Source organism: Eurypyga helias, unplaced genomic scaffold (genome assembly GCF_000690775.1).
Source record: "Eurypyga helias isolate BGI_N326 unplaced genomic scaffold, ASM69077v1 scaffold10249, whole genome shotgun sequence".
NCBI classification, from domain to species: domain Eukaryota; kingdom Metazoa; phylum Chordata; class Aves; order Eurypygiformes; family Eurypygidae; genus Eurypyga; species Eurypyga helias.
The window spans coordinates 1-24,025 of NW_010272716.1; the positions used below are offsets into that span (position 1 = coordinate 1).

At 53.2% G+C, this 24,025-nt stretch overlaps 1 protein-coding gene across 1 annotated transcript in view; it reads left to right on the forward strand.

Moving 5' to 3' along the window:
* Window positions 1-1,553: 1,553 nt before the first annotated feature.
* LOC104515303 (receptor-type tyrosine-protein phosphatase V-like) overlaps window positions 1,554-24,025 on the forward strand; it is a gene marked incomplete at its 5' end in the record, with an annotated part of 31,536 nt that continues 9,064 nt past the window's right edge. Inside the window, 24 exons of the mRNA XM_010159221.1 lie at window positions 1,554-1,820; window positions 2,771-3,040; window positions 3,611-3,877; window positions 5,280-5,552; window positions 6,190-6,450; window positions 7,017-7,289; window positions 7,760-8,029; window positions 8,420-8,689; window positions 9,150-9,422; window positions 9,719-9,991; window positions 10,446-10,715; window positions 11,088-11,360; window positions 12,147-12,419; window positions 13,028-13,300; window positions 14,197-14,466; window positions 15,292-15,570; window positions 15,810-15,944; window positions 16,045-16,255; window positions 19,726-19,833; window positions 20,426-20,473; window positions 20,902-20,995; window positions 21,873-21,963; window positions 22,518-22,594; window positions 23,433-23,567. Of these exons, the coding sequence (XP_010157523.1) occupies window positions 1,554-1,820; window positions 2,771-3,040; window positions 3,611-3,877; window positions 5,280-5,552; window positions 6,190-6,450; window positions 7,017-7,289; window positions 7,760-8,029; window positions 8,420-8,689; window positions 9,150-9,422; window positions 9,719-9,991; window positions 10,446-10,715; window positions 11,088-11,360; window positions 12,147-12,419; window positions 13,028-13,300; window positions 14,197-14,466; window positions 15,292-15,570; window positions 15,810-15,944; window positions 16,045-16,255; window positions 19,726-19,833; window positions 20,426-20,473; window positions 20,902-20,995; window positions 21,873-21,963; window positions 22,518-22,594; window positions 23,433-23,567 (5,234 nt within the window). The remainder of the gene's footprint in view (window positions 1,821-2,770; window positions 3,041-3,610; window positions 3,878-5,279; window positions 5,553-6,189; window positions 6,451-7,016; window positions 7,290-7,759; window positions 8,030-8,419; window positions 8,690-9,149; window positions 9,423-9,718; window positions 9,992-10,445; window positions 10,716-11,087; window positions 11,361-12,146; window positions 12,420-13,027; window positions 13,301-14,196; window positions 14,467-15,291; window positions 15,571-15,809; window positions 15,945-16,044; window positions 16,256-19,725; window positions 19,834-20,425; window positions 20,474-20,901; window positions 20,996-21,872; window positions 21,964-22,517; window positions 22,595-23,432; window positions 23,568-24,025) is intronic.

The window sequence follows — 24,025 nt, forward strand, 5'->3', positions numbered from 1 at the left end:
GGATTATGAGGGGTTTATTCTACTCCATCCCTGTCTTCCCAGTGTCAGATGGAGGTGGGTGGTGCAGTCTTTTGGAAAACTGAGAGAGCAGACAAACATGGGTGGAGAACTCGTACCTTCATGAGATGATAAGAAAGAGTCCACAGTGAAAAAACATCTCTGTTTGATATCCACACAGCACAATCATGCTGGCTGTCTTCAGGAGGAGATGAGCCATGGCCTGTGCTCATGTTCCTTTTGCACTCATCTGCAGAGTGAAGCTCTCAGCATGGCTGCAGGCTCCAAACAATGGCATTGCATGAAACAGAAATTGCATGTACTTCTGACACTGCCCAGCTTTGTGGGAAGGTCCCACACAACACCTGAGCAGTCCCAAAGATGCCCCTGCCCCTGGTACTCACCACACACTGCTCCTCTTTTGCTGCATAAAGATAGCCCCCGGGACACACAAGCTGTGCTTGTTCAAAGCTTTCTTGCCGTGTCAGATCACACGTAAGCCTGTTACAACATGTTTGCACATCATAAATTTTAAGTGCTAATTATTACATAAATGTCTTACTAGTATTAGAGCTGTTCTGGAGTTTCACGAAGGCTGAAAGCAATAGAGAGCTCATCGTTCACAGCAAGGCTGGGGATGGGGAATGTGTGATGGTCTGCTGGTGGCATGGGGAGGCAGAGACAGAGCCTGCAAGGTTTGTGTTGCCAACTTCGTCCCAATAGACAGCCTCTGTCTGGCTCTTGTTTGTGTAGGTGGTTCTTGTGCAACACTAAGGGCAGGGATTCAATAGCAGTTTGGACACTGACCCACCAATTAAGCCAAGCCCCATATGTCACTTCTTTGTCCCCAGTTGCTTTCCATCTGGATTTCACAGCAGTTAAAATGTCACTGCAGCTGCAGTGTGCTGACATTGTTGCTGGCCAAGGCAGGGACACACCTCAGCAGGGGGCTGTGCAAATATGGACCCACATTTCTTCCATGTACACAGTGTCCTGCTCTTCCCATGTCATCTCTGCACTGGGCAGGAGAGTGGCGACTCAATGCCTGTATCCCTCCAAAGCAGCCTTCATCCTCTCCTCTGTCTGAGCCCACACAGGGACAGGGACTATTACAGGGAGCATAACAGCCCCACTGCCTTATCATCCTGCCCCTTCACTGGCCATTGTCTTGTTTCTGCAAGGTGGACCCAGAGCTCTTCAGCATCTTTTTGGGGGCTCAAACCAACCAAGATGGTGAGCAGGGGATTGTACCAGGCCTTTCTGGGCAAAATGTGTGATGGCCTGAAGCCTTTTGGTCTTTCTCCAACAGAGGAGATACTCCATGCCTAGATCTCTTTCATGTGGTGCCTTTGACACCAGTCCATGGGGGTTTCTGAACCTTCTTGTTTTCCAAAGGCTGTTCAGAGCCCTTGGGGTTGGGGACCTGACCAAAGCAGGGCAGTCCCCATGGTGGTGGACTGTGCCAAGGTGTGAAGTGAGGGTTGGTGGGCTGGGGAGCCTGGCCCTCCAGTTTGGGGCCAGACTCCCTGTTGAGGGTTTTGGCTTTGCCTCTTCAGGGACCCTCCTGAATCTCAGCGTGAGTGACCATGGCCGGTCGAACTCCCTCCTTCTGTCCTGGGATGAGCCAGAGCAGGGTGCCAAGGGATATTCGCTCACCCTCTCCTCCCTGAGGTCAGGCATGCTGCTACAGAATGGATCTGCCGGACCTAACATCACCAGCTTCTGGTTCCACGGGCTGACTCCTGGCATGCGCTATGAGATTGAGGTGACAGCCACGCTTGCCTGCATGGAGACCGCCAGCCAGACAGTCACAGCACAGACAAGTAAGAGGTTCCCTAGGGACTGCAGATTCAAAGGGTCTCAGTGCTTCTAGCAGTGATTATCACATTGCATTGAAGGGTGTGAAGTAAAGGTCTGTATAGAGTCCCCTGAGTTCGTGCGGAGGTTGGGCCTCTCCTCACTTCAACAAGTATTAAGGTCATTCTCTGGTCTCCAGAGCCCAGGGGTCATTCTCTCATCCATGTGGAGGGAGGGTCTTGTACCTTCACCTTGCATGGGCAGGGTTATGCTGTATCTTGTCCTGGAATAATATAGCTAATAATGGACCAACTTATGTTGTGAACAACAGAGATGAGCAATTAGCATCTCCCTGATTCTGACACATCTCTGCCAATCACTGTCTCACCCGCCAGGCTGGGCTATGTGCCCTCCCTGGCTGATGCCAGGGGCTGGGAAAAGGGGGCAAGGCTGGTAAGCCCACATCTCAGTTGAAGATGGCAGCCTTTGCCTGCATCTCTCCCGAAGATTTTGAGTAAATCAGTGCAGGTGCAGGTGAAGGTGGAAAACCTAGAAAAGGAGAGTACAGCTGGAGGGAGGGGGCCGGCCAGTGACAGTAATGACTGCAGGGAGCAGGGGCTGGTGCTTACAGGAAGGCAGATGGCAGGAACCACAGGGCCGTTGCACCTGTTGAGCTCACAGGTAAGCTCGAATGGCTTCACCTTCCTCAGTGTTTACCTGGTGTGTTGTCTCTGTCTGAGCCCCCCTGCCCAGTTCAGAGTGACTGTGCAGAGACTGATGCCAAGGGGATGGTGCAGCCACTCAGCCATGGGAGACTGGTGAGCTGGCAGGGAGGTTAATGCGGCTGTGCTGGGGGGATCCTGTGGAGCTGGCTGACAGGACTTCACCATGTGAAGGCACTGTCCCATCAGCCCTTGAGCAACCTCAGGCATCACCAGACAACCACCTGACACTGCCTGTGCCATGTCCGATGCAGGTCCTTCACCTGTCCGCAACCTGAGTCTGAGCAGCGGTGGGAGCTCTGCCCTGCTGCGTGCCTCCTGGATGCACGGCCACGGGCAGCGAGATGGCTACCACCTCTCCCTCTACCACAGTGACTCTCAAACACTCGTCAGAAATATGTCCATCCTGCCAAACACCTCCACGTTCCTGTTTGATGGGTTGCTGCCTGGCAGCGAGTACGCCTTGAAGGTCAGCACGCTGGCTGGATCTGGCCAGGCGAGCACCAGTATCCACCAGTGGACAGGTAGGGAGTGATTGGGATGCCTGCCCAAGAGGGAAGGAGTGAGAGAAAGGGTTTGGCAGGAGGGGTGCAGCACAAGTGCTGACTGGGATGGCAGAGAGGGAGAGGACGTCTCCTGACTTGGGATGGTGAATTTTTGTAGGATGGGGAACAGCTGGGAGTTTTTCACATCTCTGCTGTGAGCCCAGCATGCTGGGCCGAGGAGAAAACCTCACACCTCAGTCCCGCCTTGCATGGTGTGCTCCATGTCCCCATGGGAGAAGGGAAATCTGGGGATCCTGGCAAAAGATTTTGGCTGGTGGGAGATGCAAAAATGTTGCATTACCTGCAACACTACAACACTCTGCCTTGTAGCCTGAAAGAGCGTGACACTATGGTGTGACCTCAAGAGCCCCTCAACTCAGCTGGGAAGGGACATGGGAGAGACATCCCTCAGCAGACCCCTGCTAGACCTTCAGCCCCCATGCCAGACTAGAGAGAAGCTGTGGGCGTAGGAGACCCTGAGGAGAGAGGAGGGTCTGGGGAGCTCCAGCCATAGTGCTGAACCTTGCTGCCTCCTGCTTTTCCCCTCAGCTCCCTCCATCCCCACCCAGCTGAGGATCAGCCCGGGATCCAGCACCAGCCTCGTCGCCTCCTGGGTGGGTGCTGCAGGGGCCGCCTGGCTGAAACTCGTGCTCCGCAACCTCCATACCCAGACAGTGACCACAACCCTGTCAGCCAGGAGGGGCCTCACCAGCTACACGTTCCAGCATCTCCACCCCGGCACCCAGTACTGGCTGGGGCTGAGCACCACGGCTGGGCCCTACACCATGAGGGGGCCCAACGCCACCGCTTGGACATGTGAGTGTGACAGCCAGGGAGAGGGGAGAACCTCGGTGGTCCTGGCTTTCTCCCAGCCTCTGGTCCAGCCTCTGAACCCAAAGGTCTTCTATCAAAGCTCCGGGTGCAGAAGGCAATTCTTCTGCTTGGACCTGGCTGAAAGCTGCTCCAGGACCTGGCTCTGGGTCACTGCAGTAGTGGGGCCAGTGAGTCACCTGGGCGGGTGAATTCCAAGTGCTGTCCTGCTTCTCATTCAGATGCACTGGGATCAGCCTGTGGCCTCTCCTTGAGGAAGAGGATGGAAGGGCAGCAGATCCCACTGGTGTTCAGTGCAGTGGGGACTGAACTGGTTTCTGGAGGGAGGTGAATCTTTGATCCTCTTTGATTGCTGTCAAGGTTATATTTTGGTTGCACCTGATAACCTCATCCTGGTGGATGCCTCTAATGTGCCAGATGCTGTGCAAACACAGCCAAGGAAGCCAGCCTCTGGCAGGTCAAGAAATTGAGGGCAGCCCTCCCAGACCCCATCTAGTTGCACCATTCAACCCCATTTCCTCCACCTTCTGTCCTCAGGCTGAAAAGGGCCCTGACAGAGCTTGAATTCCGCCACCACAGTCCTGATTTGCTGCCAACACCATGTCCATAGCACTGCAAACAGTTCTGGCCTTGGTCTTGCTCTTCCAGGTGTTCCCAGGAAAACCAAGGAAATAGAGAGGGCAAGCCTAGCCTCCTGGACAGAGCAAGACTGATGCTGAACACATCAGTGAAAGCATTGGCCCTCCCTAGAGAGAAGCAACAAATTACAGAGGTGCCAAGCTGCAAATTCAGGGCTGCTGTGGCCAGTGACACATCCTGGCCCTGGACAGAGACACTGGTCAGGCGTATGCTGGAAGGACCTGGATGCTACCAGGTGATAAATCTCCAGGTCTTTCCTGTTCTGCCTGCCAGTCTGGGAGGCTGGAGACCGCTCACTGCTGACGCTGCAGCTGGGATTTTGGAAGACCTCCACACCGCCAGCTGTTTTGTTTCTGCTATGAAGTGAGTCTGACAATCCCTGTTGCTGCGTCTGCAGCTCTAACCTTCCCAGCTCAACAAAAGTGCCTGGTCCCAGACACGAGCCAGGGGCATCTGGCTAGGAGTTTGGTCCAGGCCAGTTCCTGGGAATATCAGCAAGCTCATGACAGGACATGAATGGAGAGGAGGGAGACTTTTAGTAATTTCCCAGCAGGGCTGCCAGCTTTGTCTGGGCTCTGCTAGACCAGGAACGGTTGTGCTAGGGAGTGGAGACAGCACACTCCAAAAGGATGTCTAAGGCTGGATGTAACCCTGCAGATAAGGAAACAGGGAATGAGGCTCAGGGGCATATGAGGTCCGGAGTACCCCACAATTCTGACACACACAATCCCTTTCTTTTCCCTTCCAGACCCCCTGAGCCCTGGCAATGTGACCCTGAGCAGAGCAGAAGAGCAGAGCTCCTTGCAGGCTCACTGGACCACCCCAGAGGGAGAGAGGGACTTCTACGTGGTGACACTGCAGGAGGGAGAGGATGGTGCTCTGACAAGGAACATCTCTGTCAGTGGAGACAACGGTCATGTCACCTTCCATGGGCTGAGCCCCGGGAAGCAATACTCTGTCCAGGTGACAGCAGTGGCTGGGCCTTACCAGGCATCAGCCTGCAGCACGGCAGCCTGGACACGTAAGCAGAAAGACGGAACATGTCCTTTCAAGGTCATTTCTGCCACCTGATAGAGGGGCTGATGCCTGGAGAGAAGCTGGTGGGATGGGGAGGGGGATTGCAGCAGAGTTGGGGCACTGCAGTAGCCCCTGGTCTCAAGAACACACTGCAGGTCAGAGCAACAAAATCTGTTGCCCCGCAGTTCCTCGAGAGGGTGACTCAGAGATCCTTGTCAGACTTGTGCCAGGTAGTGTCAGGCACAAATCAAGGTGAGATCCTACTCAACAGCCTTTGGAGTCAGTGGTCGGCAGGCTTTAAGACGGCTTCCCCTCCTTTGCTCACAGCAGCTGGTTCGGTGGGGAGGGAAGCACCACCCAGAGCAGCATCTCCCTGTGCCCAACTCCTCCTGGGTGACTCTGGAGCCACAGTTGGTGCTGTCCCAGACCTGCCACCTTGGGAAGGAAGGACTGGAGCCTTCAACAGGGTGGGGAGGCACTCGCCCTGCCCCTGGTGCTGAGAGCAGTAAAAGGCTCTCCCTGCAGCCCTGGCTGCCCATGTTTGGTTGGGGGATTGCTGCAGAGTGTCATGAGAATGATTTGGTTGTCTGATACACTGCCCCACAGAGTGACATCCACCATCCCATCCTTGTCCCTTGCAGAGCCACTAGCACCATCTGCTGTGAGTCTGTCCAGCCGGGGGAGCCCCTACAGCCTGCTCGCCAGCTGGGCGGAGGCAGTGGGACAGGGCTATGTGCTGGCCCTCAGACCCATGGAGCACTCCATGAAGAACAGCTCGCTGCTCCGAGGGGTCACCAACTTCACCTATGAAGGCCTCCGCCCTGGGACCCTCTACACTTTTGAGGTCAGCACTGTGGCTGGCCCCTACACATCCTCACCCCTGCGCATCACCAACTGGACATGTGAGTGCCACAGCCCAACTGCAGCCAGCCCCAGAGTTCTCACTGGATCTTGCCCTTCCCTGCCTCAGGGCACATGACAGCATGGGTGTTCTGGAGCTTCATGCAATAAAAGGGAAAAAGGCTGAGGAGGAAAGCAGAGGTGCTGCTAGGTGTGTCTGACCATGGTGTGGATCTGAAATCATCCCATACAAGGGTCAGCAGAGCCCAGCGCACCCCTCCTCCTCCCTCAGGCTGTCCTCCTGTGACACTGTTCAGGCTGGCTGCATCCGCCTTGAACGACCTCTCCACTGCCCTGGTCCAGACCATCCCACCCACCACCTCTAGTACCAGAGCGGTCCTCTCTTACCACACCAGTTTTAATTCTGTGCTGGCCCAGTCCCTGCCAAACTGGTGTGTGGATAGCAGCAGGGGTGACGGTGGCCTGCTTGGACCTCGCAAGTGCCCACAGCACCTGGATGTTGGTTTTCCCAGGGAAGGAGCTCCAGCCCCAGTACATTGGGGGTTGCACTTCTGCCAGGGAACCCCATTCTGGGTGCAGCTGTGAGTCTAGACCTTTCCTTTCTTAGATCCTTTGCCTCCAGAGCAGCTGACCCTCAGGAATCAGGGCCGCAGCACCTCTCTGCAAGCCTCCTGGAGAGCAGCTCCTACTGGCAGCACTGGCTACACAGGCACCCTCTGGGAAACCAAGTCCCAGGAACGAGTCAGGAACATGACTCTGGGGAACAACTGGACGAATGTCACCCTTGAGGATCTGGTTCCTGGTCGACAGTATACACTGGAGTTAGCTGCCGTGGCTGGACCTTACAGATCCCCCATGCAATCAGTCACAGACTGGACATGTGAGTATGATACTCCTACCTCAACCCTACTGCAGATTGCAACCATGGCCTGCCAACAAGAGCAGAAGGCTCACGGCATGGAAGCAAGGTAGAGTGTGGACCATGTATGGGGAGGTGGGGGAAGCATGGGCAGGGATGCATAGACAGACAAAGAGTGGAAGGGCAACCAGATCCACATTCAGCCAGGCTGGAAGTAAAAGGGTCTTCAGTGCAGGAGTAACCCATCACTGGACAGAAAATGTTTCCAAATATCACCCGGCAGGAAAGGTGGGGATCTGCTCCCATGTTTTCTGTGGAGCAGAAGCTCATGCCGTTCAGGGGTTTGATATGCCAGGGATGATTTGTGAACTGAGCCCACCAGGGACAGCTGGTGGAGGGTGACCTGGACAAGCATGTGCAGGCCCCCACTCCACACCACAGCAGCTCCACTATGACCACCTCTCACTGCCTGGATGTTTCTTCTCTCTCAGACCCCCTGGCTCCGGCTGGTGTGACCCTGACCAGCACTCGACGCCCACTGGGACTCTCTGCCTTCTGGGACAAGGCTGCTGGTGATGTGGACCAGTTCCACCTCCAGCTCTACAGCAAGAGCCATCCAGTGCAGAGGAACATCTCAGTGGGGCCAAACATCCGCAACTTCACGTTCCTGGGGCTGTCCCCTGGCATTCAGTACTTCCTGAAGGTGACCGTCCTCACTGGCCCATACAGATCCTCATCATACTTGGCCAGTGAGTGGACATGTGAGTAAGAAATGTCCCCAGGCTCCTGCAGGGATGGGGCATCATGGCACTGCCTGAAAGACTGGCAGTGTCATGGATATTTCCAGGTGGATGGAGGGTTCTGGTGAGACCTGCATGCTCCCTGCCTCTGGGAATTGGAGCATGTGTCATGACTTAGGTGCTGTGTGCTGGCTTCTGGGCACAAAAAGACCACCATATAGCACCTGCCTGCTGGCAGCACCTTGAGAATATGCACAGGCAACTTGCATGTCCCCCAGGACAACAGGAGAGCTGGCAATCAGCTGCTATCACTTCTCCTTTAACCCTGTGCGGAGGTAGAGGCTGTGTCCCGGCTTCTCCTGTTGCTTTCCACCACCATCTCATGGACCTTCATGCTGTGTTTCCCCCTAGACCCACTGTCTGTGGCTAATATGAGTGTACAGCCTGGTTGGAGACCCCAGGATCTACATGTGAGCTGGGTGGAGTCAGGAGGTGGCAGAGACCATGTGGTACAGCTCTCAGTGGCTGAGACCCTGTCGATCATCAGGAATGTGTCTGTCCCCCGCGGAGTCACCCAGCTTGACCTGGAAGGGCTGGTGCCAGGGTCCCGATACCACGTGGAGATCATTTCTCAGGCTGGGCCTCATCGCGTCTCCTCTCAGATTGCCATCAGCTACACTGGTAGGAATGCAACTCCTCCGTACCCATCCCTATCCCTGGTTCCCAGCCTGGTTCTGACCTGGTGAGGGGCTGGTGACCAAGAGGGATGTCCCAGGGCTGTTCTGCAAGAGAGAACTGGGACAATGTCCTCTCAACCCCACTGGTGCCTGTCTCCTGCTCAAGATGCTGGTGGTCTCAGTGTGACCCTCACTCATCCTGAGTCCAGCAGCTCAATGGGGCATGCTGCGAGCCTGCCCCAGCACTTTGGAACAAGGGGTTCTCAGGCCATGGTGGTGATGCACTGTTGTCACCTGGGACAAAGAGAGCAGCTTTGGTCTGGGAGCAACCCACTGCTCTCAGCAATCTTCAGACAGTATGTTAGATGCTCACAGTCCTGCAACTCCCAGCTTCATTCCCCCAGACTAGAGTCAGTCTTGAGCGTTCCAGGTTTGTCCCCTGTAATGCTCTTTCTCTCCCACAGCCCCGCTACCTCCCCTTTCCCTGTTGGCAAGCCCTGCCAGCACTCCCTGGGCTCTGGCTGTGCACTGGGAGACCCCTCCTGGGCAGAGGAATGGATACCTGCTCAGCATGCGTGAGGAAGGCTCTTCTGCACCAGCAAGGAACCTGGAAGCAGGGAAGGACAGCACCAATGTCACCCTGGCACAGCTGGAACCAGGAACTTGCTACCTTGTTGAGATCTGGGCAGTAGCTGGACCCTACCGCTCCCTCCCCAAGAACGTCACTAGCTGCACAGGTGAGCATCCATACCACCCATGGGTGATTTCGGTGGGAGTACTACGAGGAGCTCCTGAATGGGAGGGGGATCCATGTTGGCACAAAGGAAGAGAGGAGGGCACCCTGGCCTGGTTCCTGGTGATGCTGGCCTGCAGTCATCTCCTGCTTCTTGCAGCCTTGTTCCCTGTGGGTACAGAGCGCTTGCTGGCCAGTTGCTGCTGGCTGCCTGGGGAAAGCAAGACTGTTCCCTGGAGACCACTGCATGTTCAGAACTGGATATTTTTTTCTCTGACTCGTGTCTCTCTTTCCTCACAGTTCCTGCTGCACCAACAAACCTGAGCCTTACCAACCCAGGCAGCTCCTCAGAGCTTTACATGTGCTGGAACAAGCCCCCTGGCAGGAGGGACCACTACCACGTTACTCTGTATAGCCTCAGCACTCAGAGCAAGGATCGGGTCCAGACCTTGAGTCCAGATGCCCAGAACATCACCTGGACTCAGTTGGAGGCAGGCAGCAGGTTTGCTGGGCAGGTCACTGCTGTGAAAGGCTTGTTCAAAGCCTCCTCCACCAATGTCACCCAATGGACATGTGAGTCTGATGGGTTGGGTTGGTCACTGTGCCCCAGAGACGTTATCTGAGCCTTGCAGAGCACCCACTGCCACCTTCCCCATCCCAAACTTTCTGCTGTGCCCCTAGTTTCTATATAGTTATCCCACTTTTCTGCCCACTGTCCTTACTCCTTCCCTGACACGGAGGAATCTCTCCTAGCTGCCTCAGAGGCTCTGGCTACCTCCCCTGCTCTGTCCAGCTGCAAACCCTGGGGATGTTGTGCTCAGAGCCATGTGCACTGTCTTCCCATGTGTTCCCACAGGTCTCCCTGGGAGGATCTCTGGTGGCCAGCCTGCCCACTATCCAGTGGGAGTGGGGGCTGGAGTCCAGCACTGCCAGAGCACAAGGGACCACTGGGCCAAGCAGCTGGCTGATATCACTGAGCAGGGAGTGGTGGCACGCAGAAGCTGACTGACTCCCTCTTGCTTTCCAGATCCCTTGGCCCCTGCCAACCTCACCCTGGGCAGCCCCTCTGCCTTCACACTGCAGGCCTCCTGGGCAGCAGCGGGGCAAGGTGCAGAAGGCTACGTGGTGGATGTCTATGACACAGCCTCCAGCAGTCATGTTGGGCACGTGCTGCTGGGTGGGGATGCCAGGAATCACATCTTCAGGAACCTGAGCCCTGGCACCCGGTACAGTGTGGCAGTGAGGGCCACAGCTGGGGCCTTCCACACCAGCACCCCGAACCTCACCCACTACACACGTGAGTATGATGCTTTCCTTGCAGCCGCATGTCCTCCACCAGATCTCCCCCTTCCTGGTTCAGATTAGAGGCCATACTGGTGCAGCAAGATCCTGCTTTCCTCTCCCACCTACACAAGTGCCCAGTACTCATGCCCTGCTGGATGCAGTACGGGGGGCCTGTGCATGACCCTGTGGCCTAGTCTTCCATGTCCGTGGTAGCCATCCACAGCCACCCACAGGCTCAGACAGCACCAGGGAGGGGGCAGCTGCTATGGAGTCCCCCAGGACCTTGCAGGGTTGTCCTGCAGCACAGGCTTAGCACAGACATGGAGCCCCTCCTTCCCCTCAGCCAAGATGTGGCTCCTGGCAGTGACTTGTGTTTCCTCCCCAGGCCCACTGCCCCCAGCTTCTGTGCACTGGCTGAGCATGGGGCACACTGACAGGCTAAGCACATCCTGGGGAGCTGCAGCTGGGGACCGAGATGGCTACACACTGACCCTGTACCATGTGCGGCTTGGCACCGTGGCAGCTACAGCCTCACTAGGGAGAGACACCCACAATTTCACCTTCATGGGCCTGGCCCCAGGATATGAGTACTCCCTGGAAGCCAGTGCCATGGCTGGACCATACCAGGCAGCAGCGCCCAACATCAGTGGCTGGACACGTAAGTGCCTGGAGGAGTGTTCCCTGCAGAGGGGTGGGGGATGTTGGAGTCATGGGCAGTCCTGTGGAGGGCTGGGAGGTTTACAGGGGACCTAGTGCCTTTGGAGATGTGCACAACACACAGCAGTCAGTGCAGGGGCACACTGTTACTGTCACAGGCATATGGATGTTCAGCTGTAGACTTGCACAAGTACATGCTGACGACATGTATGTTGCCCAGCTGTGCCTGCATGGAGGCATCCCCCTGCCTGTGATGCCCCAGCTCCCTTTATACAGGAGCACTCACACACCGAGTCTCCTCCAGCTGGTAGAAGACACTTTACCATAAAGGCCCATGTAAGAATCAGTGTTATTACAAGATGCTAAACCACATTACTCCCAGGAGAATGGGTCTTTGCTCTGGAGATGGACCAGTCCAGCGTTTCTCCCCATCCAGAATGATTTTAAGGCTGGACAGAGTATAGATGCTGTGCCAGCTCTGCCCAGGCAGCTGCAAGCCAGCTGGGTGCTGGAGGACACCTGCACACAGCAGTGCATCTGGGCAATGGGGATGAAGGTGACTTGGTGAAGAAAGGTTTACATGTGAGAGACCACAGGGGTTGAGCAGCATTAGACATGAGGTGGGATAGGGATGGAAAAGAGAAAAGTGAGGAGGAGGATTGTGTCAGAGGGGGACTACAAGTCCCAGACCCCAGGGAGCCTCTGTCCTGTGGCACAATGTCCCATCAAGTGTCTGTTTCCTTCTGTACGGTCTCCAGTCCCTAACATCAGTCTGGTGACTCCGCAGGCCCATTGTCCCCAGCCACCGTGCGCTTGCTGAGCATGGGGTACCCTGACAGGCTGAGCGCATCCTGGGGACCTGCAGCCGGCGGGAGAGACGGCTACACACTGACCCTGTACCACACACAGCTGGGCACTGTGGCAGCTATGACCTCGCTTGGAAGAGACACCCACAACTTCACCTTCATGGGCCTGGCCCCAGGAAGCAAGTATGTGCTGGAAGTGGTGTCCATGGCAGGGTCCTACCAGACACCTGCAGCAAATGTCAGCAACTGGACGTGTGAGTACCCTGTTTTTAGGGCGATGCATGCCTTGCTGTGCACTTACGAGAGCTCATGGCAAAGGACATGGCACCACTAATCTTCATGGCAGAACCTGAGCCCTGTCTGAACCCAAGGACATGTCAGTGCCATGGCACTGAGCAGGATTCTGCCTACCCTCACCATCAGCCTGGATGAGTCCAGCTGAAGCTCTGTGGGCTGTGCTTCAGAGGAGAGGCACAGAGAAGGGATCAGCAAACAGGGACATTCACCTTCCCCTCCCCTCCAGCTGGCTGGATGCTTCTTCATCAACCATGTCTGGGCATGTCACCCCAGCTGGGACAGGGCTGTCTGCTCATACAGGCACAACTTGAAGCTTACAGAAGCTGCTTTTAGCTGCCTCTAGGCTGGTGGGTGCAGCCATCCAGCCAAGACAGTGTCCTGTCCTGTATGGTACACCCTTACTGATGACACTGCCAAGATACCCAGGAAATGTCCTCAGACCCTTTACTAACATGTCTCCCATCCTGTGTTAGTGGCTGGAAAGCTGTCAGGCAGAAAAGGACCTGGGGGTGGATGATCTTATAGGTCTTTTCCAACCTTAGTGATTCTGTGATTCTGTCTCCAGACCCACTGGCACCCCGTAATGTGTACATGACGAACCAGGGGTATCCCAACAGGCTGAGTGTGTTCTGGCAAGCCGAACCCCAAGGACAAGACAGTTACAGGCTCCTCCTGTATCATTCGGGATCAGGTATTGTGGCAGCCAATGTATCTGTTGGGAAAGGCAACAGCAAATTCATCTTTTCTGGCCTGGATTCAGGACACAAATACCTGCTGGAAGTGGTGTCCGTGGCAGGGCCCTACGCAGCCTCCGCAGGGAACATCAGTGACTGGACTAGTAAGTGCCAAGAACTGGAGATCCTTGCATCATGCATGAGGGTAGGCTCAGCACCTGTGGTGGGAAGGGACAGGGACGGGGCTAGGACTGCTTGGGAGCTGTAAGTACCACCATAGCAATAGAATCATGGGCTGTGCAAGCCCCCAGTGGAGGGGGCAATACTGCTGCCCATAGGACAGTCTGACAGCCGTGGTTGCTATTTCAGGAGACAGACCTCCAACTTGTAGCCCCACTGTTCACACAAATTGGCTCCTCCAGGCATGGGTGACTGCACAAGAGCAAGTGATCCCATGGCAGTAGTGCTACTCTGGTAGAGGACACCCACAGCCTGTGAGACCATGAGGCCTTACAGCCATGGGGGGACATGTCACCACCTCCCCTGCCTTCTTCCCAGGCACTCAGAAAATTTGTGGTATGGGGGATAAGGGAAGGCTGGATTGGGGTTTTTTTGTGGGGTTTTTTTTTTTGTTTTGGTTTTTTTTAAGGAATGTGGAAATTGCAGATAAGCACAATAAGCCTTTTCATGTGCTTGTCCCCACAGTCCCTCCACTTTGCTTGGGGAATCCAGAGGTCTCTGCTTCCATGCTCAGCCAAACCCTGGCAGGGTGCTGGGAGTCACATGCAGAGCCCTTCAGGCAGATCTTTAATGAAATTTTCTAATTAGCAGAAAGAAGAACCCGTTTCCTTATGCTACTCACTCTGCATGTCCTCCAATTGCCATTTAGAAGTCATTTCTTCTAGTGGCATCCAGAAGCTGAAGAAATGTTATCACTGAACATATGAAATTTTCTTGTATATTACCCATCTTCTACTTATATATAGTGTAAGTGTCTCTGCTGGATGGAAGAGAGTACATGCATGCCAGTAACTCTCCCCTGGTGTGGTTTTTATTGTAGCCCCCTCAGTTCCCAAAAATCTCTTTGCGGTGCCTGAAGGGAACAACACGATGCTCATCTCCTGGGACAGTGTCTCTGGACAGCATGACGACTGCCAGCTGTGGCTACGGGACCCTAGGAACAGCATGCAGCCCTGGCGGTACGCCCTCACCAGAGGGCAAGTCCAGCACCTTCTCCATGGGCTGATCCCAGGGAGGAATTACTCTGTCTCCTTGAACTGCGTGTCTGGGCCCTACTGGAGCAGCAGCAAACCCTTGGCAGTGCCAGTGGGTGGGTATGCACTGCCATGGGAACTGGGGGAGTGCAGGCTGGGAAGGGGAGAAACACCTGGGTGGCCTTGAGACTGGATCAGCCATTGAGTGTCAACAAAAGCATGGCAAGTCTCTCTGGTGGAAGACAAGGATGGCAAGGTGACCCTCTGGTAGCCATCATCTCCCTAAGCTACCAGCATCACAGAGATTTCCCATGACCTCATGGCCTGGCTACCTGTGAAGCAAAGCGGCCTCTGCAGAGATCTCCATTGGTCTGCTTCTCCTATAACACATCTGCTCAGGCCCTGACCCATTCTCCTTGTCCTGCAGCCCTTGGCACAGAAGGCTCCCAGGTCACAGAAGTCCAGCTCTGCTCCTCTCTCACAGTCATAGGGACAGGCAGTAGAGAACCATAATGGCTCTGGGCTGACACATGGGCTGAGGTTGGGATTTCTCTGATCCAGTAAGTTAAGAGCCTGCCATATCCAAAAGGCGACTCCAGGGAGACCTTATAGCAACCTTTCAGTACCTGAAAGGGGCCTACAAGAAGGCTGGAGAGGGACTTTTTTACAAGGGCCTGTAGTGATAGAACAAGGGTTAAGGGCTTTAAACTGAAAAAGGGTAGATTTAGAATGGGTATCGGGAAGAAATTCCTCACGTGGTGGTGAGGCACTGGGACAGGTTGCCCAGAGAAGCTGTGGATGCCCCATCCCTGGAAGAGTTCAAGGGTTGATGGGGCCTTGAGCAAAGTGGTCTAGTAGAAAGCGTCCTTGTCCATGGCAAGGGGTTGGAACTAGATGATCTTTAAGGTCCTCAGACCATTCTATGATTCCGTCCTTTACAGAGCCAGACCCAGTGGAGGATGTGCAGTGCCTATCGGAGTCAAGGAGTCTTTACTTGAACTGGACCACCTCTCCTGGAGATGTGGAGGCTTATGAGGTGGTAACAGAGGGACTTTCTGATGGACGTCCCACCTCCAAGTATGTCATGAGCATCCCTACGAACGGGGCCAGTCTGGAGGGGCTGGAGCCAAATTCGTCCTACCGAATCATTGTGAGCACAGTGGGCATGAACACCATGAGAAGCCAGGCTGTGACTCTGCTCTGCAACACAACAGTGGAGGGTGAGTCCCTTTCTATCCCACAGCCTTGCCACAGACCCCCGGGGAAGACACCAAATGTTGCTAATTAGACCTGGGGACTCTTTCAGATGCCTGTGAGCTCCATGTGGTCCTGCACTGAACTCCAGTGGGTCAGGGCTGTGTGCAGTGATGTTGGGACCAGTCACAGGCTGAGCAGTGTGTGGTCAGTCTGTGGGAGCAGGGACACACTAACAGGCTGTGCTTGCTGGTTCCTCTTCCAGCCCTGCCTCCACCCCTGCGAGCAGACATTTTCCAGGTGGAGGCCAGCTCCACAGTTATCATTTCATCCGACCTGTTCAGCGAGGAGAATGGCCAGATCGAGTATTACGGTGTCATTGCTACCACTAATGATTCATGTAAGTGCCCCAGCACATCCGGATTTGCAGTGGCTCCCTGGAGGGCAGCAGGTCCCGTGGATGTCACTTTGGAACTGTGATCTTGTACATTCCCCTTCAGTGCTGAGGCCCACCCAGCAAATCATGTCCAGCACTTGGTATGACCACTATTATGGAACAGAGGACTCCTACCTGGCTGTGCTAATCCCCAGTCCCTTCCATGCAAGCCCCAGGAGCTTCCCCAAAACCTGGAGAGTGACAGTGGGAACAGAGGAGTGCGGCCAATCCAGGGCAACATGCAATGGGAAGCTGAAAGCCAACAAGCAGTACAGGTGAGAGATGCCAACAAAAAAGGCTGGAGGAGAAAAGGAACTGCACATGTCCCTGCATGGTGCCACCAGCTCACTGGATGTCACCTCACCCACCTAGTCCCCAGACTCCCTAGGGTTGCTCCACCAAGCAGTGCTTGAGGGATGGAAGGACTGGTATACCAGAGAATATTAGGCATTGTAAAAGGGCGGGGAGAGGGAGAACAGAAGTGAAAGCTGAGGCTGACCAGGGCTGTATGTGTTGCCTTGGGAGCTGGCCAGTTGTCCACCTCCAGGATAAGAACTAAAATGGATGATGTTACTTGTAGGACTTTTGCATGTGACTCAGAGCCATATGCAGGTTTTGAGAATGTAGAACGAAACTGAGTCATAAATATTAGTTCAAGGGGTGCCTACACAACTGAGGGCTCCTAAGTTTAGCGTAGCAAACGCACAAGGCTAAGGTTCAAGTTCCCTATGAGACACATACACAGATCACAATATTCATAAATTCAGAGTCTTATTTGACAGTAAATCCAGGAACATGAATGTACATGCATGTACTTTATAGAGTACCTTTGAAATAGTTTATGGTGAAACAGGTTTTCTACTACAAACAAAGAATCATATCTTTAGTCAGTTCTCTTAATTTAGCAGCTTACACTTAGATCAATCATGGATCCCCCAGCATCTGGAAGGTTGTCCCATTTCAGTTTGAAGAAACTTGCAGCATGGATGTCTGGCTAGTGATAGAAGTCGCTGAGTGCTGGGGAAAGAGAAAGACCGTGAGAGAGCGTGTGCATGATATATCTATCTATCTATCTCCTATGAGTAAAGTGAGAATTAGATCCGCCCTTAAGCTTTGTGGTGAGTGGAGTCAAGGTCCCTGGTGTTGGGTTTGGACCTGCTGGCTCTGCTTTCTCTTTTCTGCTTCTCACTCTCTACTTTTGCTATGTGCAGACTCTGCGCTTACATGAAAACTTAAATTGATTCTTACAGAGTCATTTCAGAGTTACACATTGCCAGAGAGAGGCGCTTAACTCCAGCTGCTGTTGGGGCAGCACTGGCAGAGAATAGAGATCGGGATTAACACTGGGCTGCGTCAGGGTAGTGAGAAATGACTGCTTCTCCTTGGAAAAAAAAGGAAACTTCCAGAGACCCATTCCCTTGGAAATCTCACCCAGAGTAGGATCAGGAAACAGCTCTTTGGACTCTCCCTAGGTATGTATTATCTTGCTGGGCAGGAGAACTGCATGATGATGCATTCCCATGCCATGTCCACCACACAGGTGCTGTGATCCCTGGGCTGGCTCGGGAGAGTCTCCAGTTGATTCAGAAGGTTTGGGAGACTGCTCACCAAGCCCATCATCTATTCTTTATTGCTAATGGCTCCTGCCCCATTCACCCTCCAGCGTGGCAGGGTGAACCTTACTGCTTAACCCCAGCAGCCCCAGATCTGGCCTTCTGCTCCAGCCAGCACAGCTAGGGCAGGAGACAGCTTGGGAACAAGCTGGACCTGCATTACAACACGTTGGCTCAGACCCAGACCTGCTGGCAACCTTGAGGGGTGTTTAACAACAGCGCAGACACACTGGGTTACACCTCCATGCCCCAAATACTGAGAGTGTATACCTGCCCTCTCTACTTCCCAGCTGCTATTTTCACTCCAACACTGACCTCCCACAGGGTAGCAGCTAATTCAATGCCATTAGACTGTCATTAGTCCACCAGTCGTGATTCAGTAGCGTGTACTTAACTGTCCAATTACTCAGTATTAGAAAATCCCTTTGCACCTCTTCACAGCTTGCTTTCATTGGGGCTGCCCCAAGCAACATGTATCCTCAGTACTGTGCTGCTTGGCTAGTTAATCATTAGTAGCGTGGTGAAAAGCAGATACTGCTGACAGTCCATGTCCACTCTGACAGCCAGATCTAGTTTCCTACTTTCAGTGAGTTATTTATCCACACGCCCTTATCTCCCATGCCATGTGTCGTGGTTTAACTCTGACTAACAAAATGCCACAAAGCCGCGCTCACAGTTACCCCCTCTCCTTCTCTAGTGGAGGGGAAGAATCAGGGGAAAAAGACAAGGAAGCTCATAAAACTGAGTTAAGAACTATTTATTAATTGAAAATAAATTAATATGTACAAATAATACTTATCCACACGCCCTTATCTCCCATGCCATGTGTCGTGGTTTAACTCTGACTAACAAAATGCCACAAAGCCGCGCTCACAGTTACCCCCTCTCCTTCTCTAGTGGAGGGGAAGAATCAGGGGAAAAAGACAAGGAAGCTCATAAAACTGAGTTAAGAACTATTTATTAATTGAAAATAAATTAATATGTACAAATAATACTAATAATAAAAGTAATAGAAAATGTATCATATTGTATCATATGCTTTAATTATGATGCTGTTTGTTAGCAAGTGAAGAGGCAGAGAGTGAGAAAGTGGAAGTGTGTGATGGCCCCCGAGCCCACTCCTCGCTTACGTACAGAGCATGACGTGCTATACGGGATGAAACACCCCTGTGGTCGGCTGTCTGTCTGAACTGTGTGTCCCCCCACACTGCCTGTAGTGGGAAAGTTGGGAACGCAGCTGCCGTATCAGAAGCTGAGAAATGCACTGAATTGGGTGCAGGCACTCCCCAGCACTGGCTAAAAAGACACCTTATCAGTACTTTTCTCAGCTTAAATCTAGGAGCAAAGCTTCATACCAGCCACTGTGAAGAAAGTTAACTCTTTCCTGACTAAACCCAGCATACCATGGTATTTGCAGGCTCAGTTTCCAAATGGTTCTTTGCCCTGACAGCCGGGTCCAGGGTGCTGCCATGGAGGACTCACATTAGGCTCTGCAAACTTTTGGTCACTAAAATACAAAGCTATGTTTGGAAGTCTTAGCTTGCATTTAGGACACAAGAAGGCCTACCCTTTCAAGTTACCTGCTCAGAAGGTATCCAGCTCTGCAGGAAGCTGTGAGGCATGGTGTGCACACTGCTTGCAGGAGGATGTAGGGCAAATCTCCACAGGGAAAAAGATGCACCAGCCACTTCATAAATGCACCAGCCACCACCATAGTTCATGTCAACCCAATTAATGGGTTGACATGAACTATGAGAATGACTCAACACAACTTGATTTTCCCTACTTACTGTTGTCTTGCCCTATTTGTGTCCTATAAGAGAGCAGAAACTTGCTCCTTGTCTTTGCAAATGACCCTTCAGAAGAGAGCTGTATCCCATTTGTGCTTTCTGAACATTTTCTCCTGTTTTTCGAAGTGCAGCAAACTTGTCTGAGGGGCAGAAAGGTGAGGAAAGACCATTTCCATACATTCCCTAAATCCCTACCAGAAAACCCTACCAGAAAACCAGCTTTTTCCAATACAGCATTTCAGAAGAGAAGCAGCTCTCCTGTTCCCTTGGGTCCTCCCACTGCTGGCTCTGTAGGTGCCCAGTTCAGACTGCACCTGATGGCAGGACTTTGCTTTGCCCTAGGTTCAGCATCGCTGCCTTCACCAAATACGACCCAGTAGCACCTACAGTGACGTTCACCACGTTCTCAGGTAAGATGGAGAATGCCATCTTCCCTGCCTGGCTCTGTAGGTGAGAGATAATAAACAACCTGACAATGGCAAGCCAGAGGGAGATCATAGGCTGTAGCAAATATGATAAATAAAGTAAATGCAGCTATTTATTGACTCTTACATCTGTCTGTTCTCTTTATTACAGCTGCTGGAACCAGTGTAGATGCAACTCCACTCTCAATGCCAGTAATTGCTGGAATCATTGTGGGATTTCTCTTGATACTTGCAGCTATTTTTGCTTTGGTCTACTGGAAACAGCTCAGATCAAAGAGGTGAGGATGAGCCATCTCTTACCCAGTGGGTGCAGGCTGAGAAACCCAACCTTCAGTGCCAGGCCAGGAGGAAGAGCAGTGCGGGTATAAAAAGAGATTTAGGAAAACTAGGACACCTGCTACCAAAGTTATGCCTGTCAATCACAGAAGCAAAAAATGGAGAGGAAAGGGGATCTGCCCATGTGCAGTTAATTCACAGCACCTACACATGTGCAAGGCAACGTGGCTGATGTGAGCTGTCTGCTTACAAGTGCTCCATGAGCCAGCAGTACATAATATGCTCACAGCACCTGGCCCTGCACTGCAGAGAAGAGTAACATCTCCATGCTTTAATTCTAGAACTAAGAAGAGTAGCCTGCCCCAGGAAATGGTGACCTACAGCTTGAGGTGAGTGCTGAAGTCTTCCCTCTCTCTGCATGTCCACACTGCAGGCCCCAGAGTCCTTCACCTACTTACTTTCTCATGCTTTGACTCAGGAAAAATCCAACTCTGTCTCCTCTCCTTCAGTTATTTTTAAAATCTTAGTCTTTGCCATGTTCAGTATTTATTGTCCAGCTCCATTCCACGTCAATGCATTGTGCACACCTCCTCTGCAAGGCTTCTGCAGTAGGAGAATATCTCCATCATCCTGAAATCCCTCCCAGTATTTAAACACTGCTCTCCCTGGGCAATGACGTGGGCTATAAACTATCCCTGTGTGTGTGCATCCAGGTACTGTAGGTCTCAAGGCTGGGCTGTCTCATTGGCCACCTGACTGGCCTGTCAGACCTCCCAGTACCTAAGGCAAGTTTTCCTCTGGACTTCATTTCATGCAGAAACATCCATCGGCCAGTTCCCATACAGAACTTCAAGCAGTACTATGAGATGAAGACAGCAAGTGCTAACCATGCTTTTTTCCAGGAGTTTGAGGTGAGATGAGACTCCTGCTAGAGATGAGACAATTTCCCCTCTAGGTAGCTCATGCCTCAGCTATTGGGTGGCCTGTACGGACCTCTCATCTCCAGGGACAGTAACTTACCTCTCTGGCAATCCAACCACCCTACTAGGCAGTCTTGGAGGCCAAAAATTGGATGGATCAAGTTACCGGGCAATTCCTTTGCTCAAAACATATTTTGCACAAATTCTGGTAGAAACGTGTGTGGTGTGAGGTGAACTAGCTTCGTCCATACCTGCTGATGGACAAAGCTAAGGGCCCCAGGCCTGGACTGGAGGTGAAGATGCTGAGTGGTTTTGCAATGAGATCCACCTTGAGAGTGTTAGAAAAGAGCCTGCAGCCAAAAGGAAGATCAAGGAACATGCTCGGAGATATAGGGCCAGGCTGTGACATTCACATCACTCTCTCCCACTGCCGATGTCTGGAGGCTCTGAATTGTTCTGCTACACGCACCTTTGAAAGTCCCATCAGCCATTTCAAACCCTCCTCAGATCTCCCTTCCCTGGCCTTCTGAGTGAGGACAGAGGCAAAAGCAGCACAGGATATTTTTCTTTTCAGAGCACAAAATGACCTGAGCTTCTTGGTAGATTTCTGATTTCTGAGAAGGTTTTTTTCTGCCCAGTACTTGTTCTTGGGCTTGTTTTAAATACAAACAGTGCTGTTGGAAAAGGCACTGGGAAAAGCCATCTATAACTCCGAGTTCACAGGCCATACTGAGGGAGAAGTAGAGCAGTTCCCTGTGGATGGGTGACCCTCTTGATCCAGCAGACAGGGCTGTTGGCCATGAGCAGGCATCTGGGTTGGCCAGGAGCTCTCCAGACATTTATCCTTATCTTCTCCCCTGTCCTACAGGAGCTGAAGGAAGTTGGGAAGGAGCAGCCGAAGGTGGAGGCTGAGCTACCAGCGAATGTCTCCAAGAACAGATATCCCCATGTGTTGTCATGTAAGTGCTGTCTCCTCCCTCCTCTGCCCAGCATCCAGGGTGGGATGCTCACACTGCAGTGCACAGGGACGGGCTCACCCTGGATCACTGCAGGCTTCACAGTGCCTGGCTCCTCTCCTGGGAGAAGAAAGAGTCTTGATAGGGGCCTCCATTTCCTTTTTCCTGCTGGACACTCAAGGCTTAAGGGTTGAGCCAGTGCTGAGCCACCATCCTCCTCAGCCCCTCCAGGAGGCTGCTGGGCAGGTGTTGGGTGAGCCCCGCTCAGGCATGGGTCCCAGCTGGAGACCAGAGAGGGACCATGAGCGTCCCAAGTCTTCTCTGATAAGCCTCATGATGCCAGCTCTGCTTTCTTACCCCCCCCCACTAACCCAGCTGGCAGGCAATGCTTACTTCTCCAGGGAGAAGGTTCCTGGCCAAGCACAGAGCCTCACTGCTGGCTGCGTACATGGAGCTGCTGGGGCCTCTCCTGATCTGTTACCCAGGTGAAGAGTACATGCCCATATCTTGCTGAAGGGCTGCCTTGGCGGGGGTCACGTGTGTATGGTCTCTTTCAGATGATCACTCTCGGGTCAAGCTGAGCCAGCTGGGCGAGGATCCACACTCGGACTACATCAATGCCAATTTCATGCCTGTGAGTGACCAGTTGCCGTCCCCACAGAGACTTGTCCATGTGGCATCGTCAGAGAAACTGCCTGGATTGAGGTGGTGAGGGCTGGTGGGCAAGGGCTGCCACTGAAGCCACAGCTGGCACAGACTGGCAAGGAGATGGGGGTCAGGCAGAGATGCTGGTTGCCCTTTAGCAAGGGTTGATGAAGATCATCAGATGGCAAATGCTGTGAATGCAGAGGTGTGAGTGTGGGGAGATTGGCAAGGCTTTCTGCTTTCCTCTTGAGGACTATCCTCTTCCCATCATCTCCCTGCTTACTGCTCTACCTGTCTGCCTGCTCTTTCTCCTTCTGGTCTGTGCAGCTGCATTTGAACAACCCCGGAGCTGTGCCCACATCCCCCATCCAGGATATTTTCCCAGGTAACAGGCAGGGCACACAGCATGCAAGCATGGGTGTGTGGATCCACGGGGCATATGTGTGTCAAAGGGGCAAAGGCAAAAAAGCATCCTGAGACCTTGCATGCTCACTTCAGCAATGACTGGGGAACACAAGGAAGACCCAGATTTGCCTTTCCCTGGTTAGGCTGAATGAGGAACTGCTTGGAGGGTAATCACATACCTCTGTTCCAAAGATGATCACACCTTTATTCCAGATACGTAGAGAGCACAGTGCTGGGCAATGCATGCTTTTTGTGAAATCAGCTGTTTCTGAGATCAGCTGCCTGGGACATGTGCCTTGCATGGGCTAAGGGCAACAGGAATTTCCCCCTCTACTGCAAAAGCAGACCAGGCGCTGACTGTCCCAGGGGAGAATCCATCTGCCTTGCAACTTGCCAATTCCTCCTCTCTGCTTCTTGCTCAGGGCTACACATCCCAGCGGGAGTTCATTGCCACCCAGGGGCCCCTGAAGAGAACGATAGAGGACTTCTGGAGGCTGGTGTGGGAGCAGCACGTCTGCAACATCGTCATGCTGACAGTGTGCATGGAGAATGGGCGGGTAGGTTAGCACAGCCGGGCTCCCCTGTGTCCGCCCCAGCCAAGCCCAGGCCTGGCCATGTGAGCTGAGTCCAGGGCTGGGTTTGTGCCCTCTGACAATCCCTGCTCAGGTGTGGCTCAGCTGTGAGCACGGGCTACACAGCTTCCTCGACAGGCAGTCCTGGGGGTGAAGAGAGGCTGTTGTGTGCAGCTCAGTGTTAGCCTGGGGGAGGAAGGGGCAGAAGTGGAGCTTAGCTGGAACCATGCCCATCACTCTCAGATATTTCTGCAGCATCTGAAATTACCACTTGCCACTGAATGAGACATCTCACATGGACTGTTCCTCCAGTCTCCAGGGATGATGAGACCCACACAGGTCCTTTTCTCTAGAGGAGGCTGAGATCCAAATAACGGGGAGGTTGGGGAGAGCCATGCAAAGCTTCTGGTGGGAAGAGGCAGCACCCCTGTCCCAAGACCTGC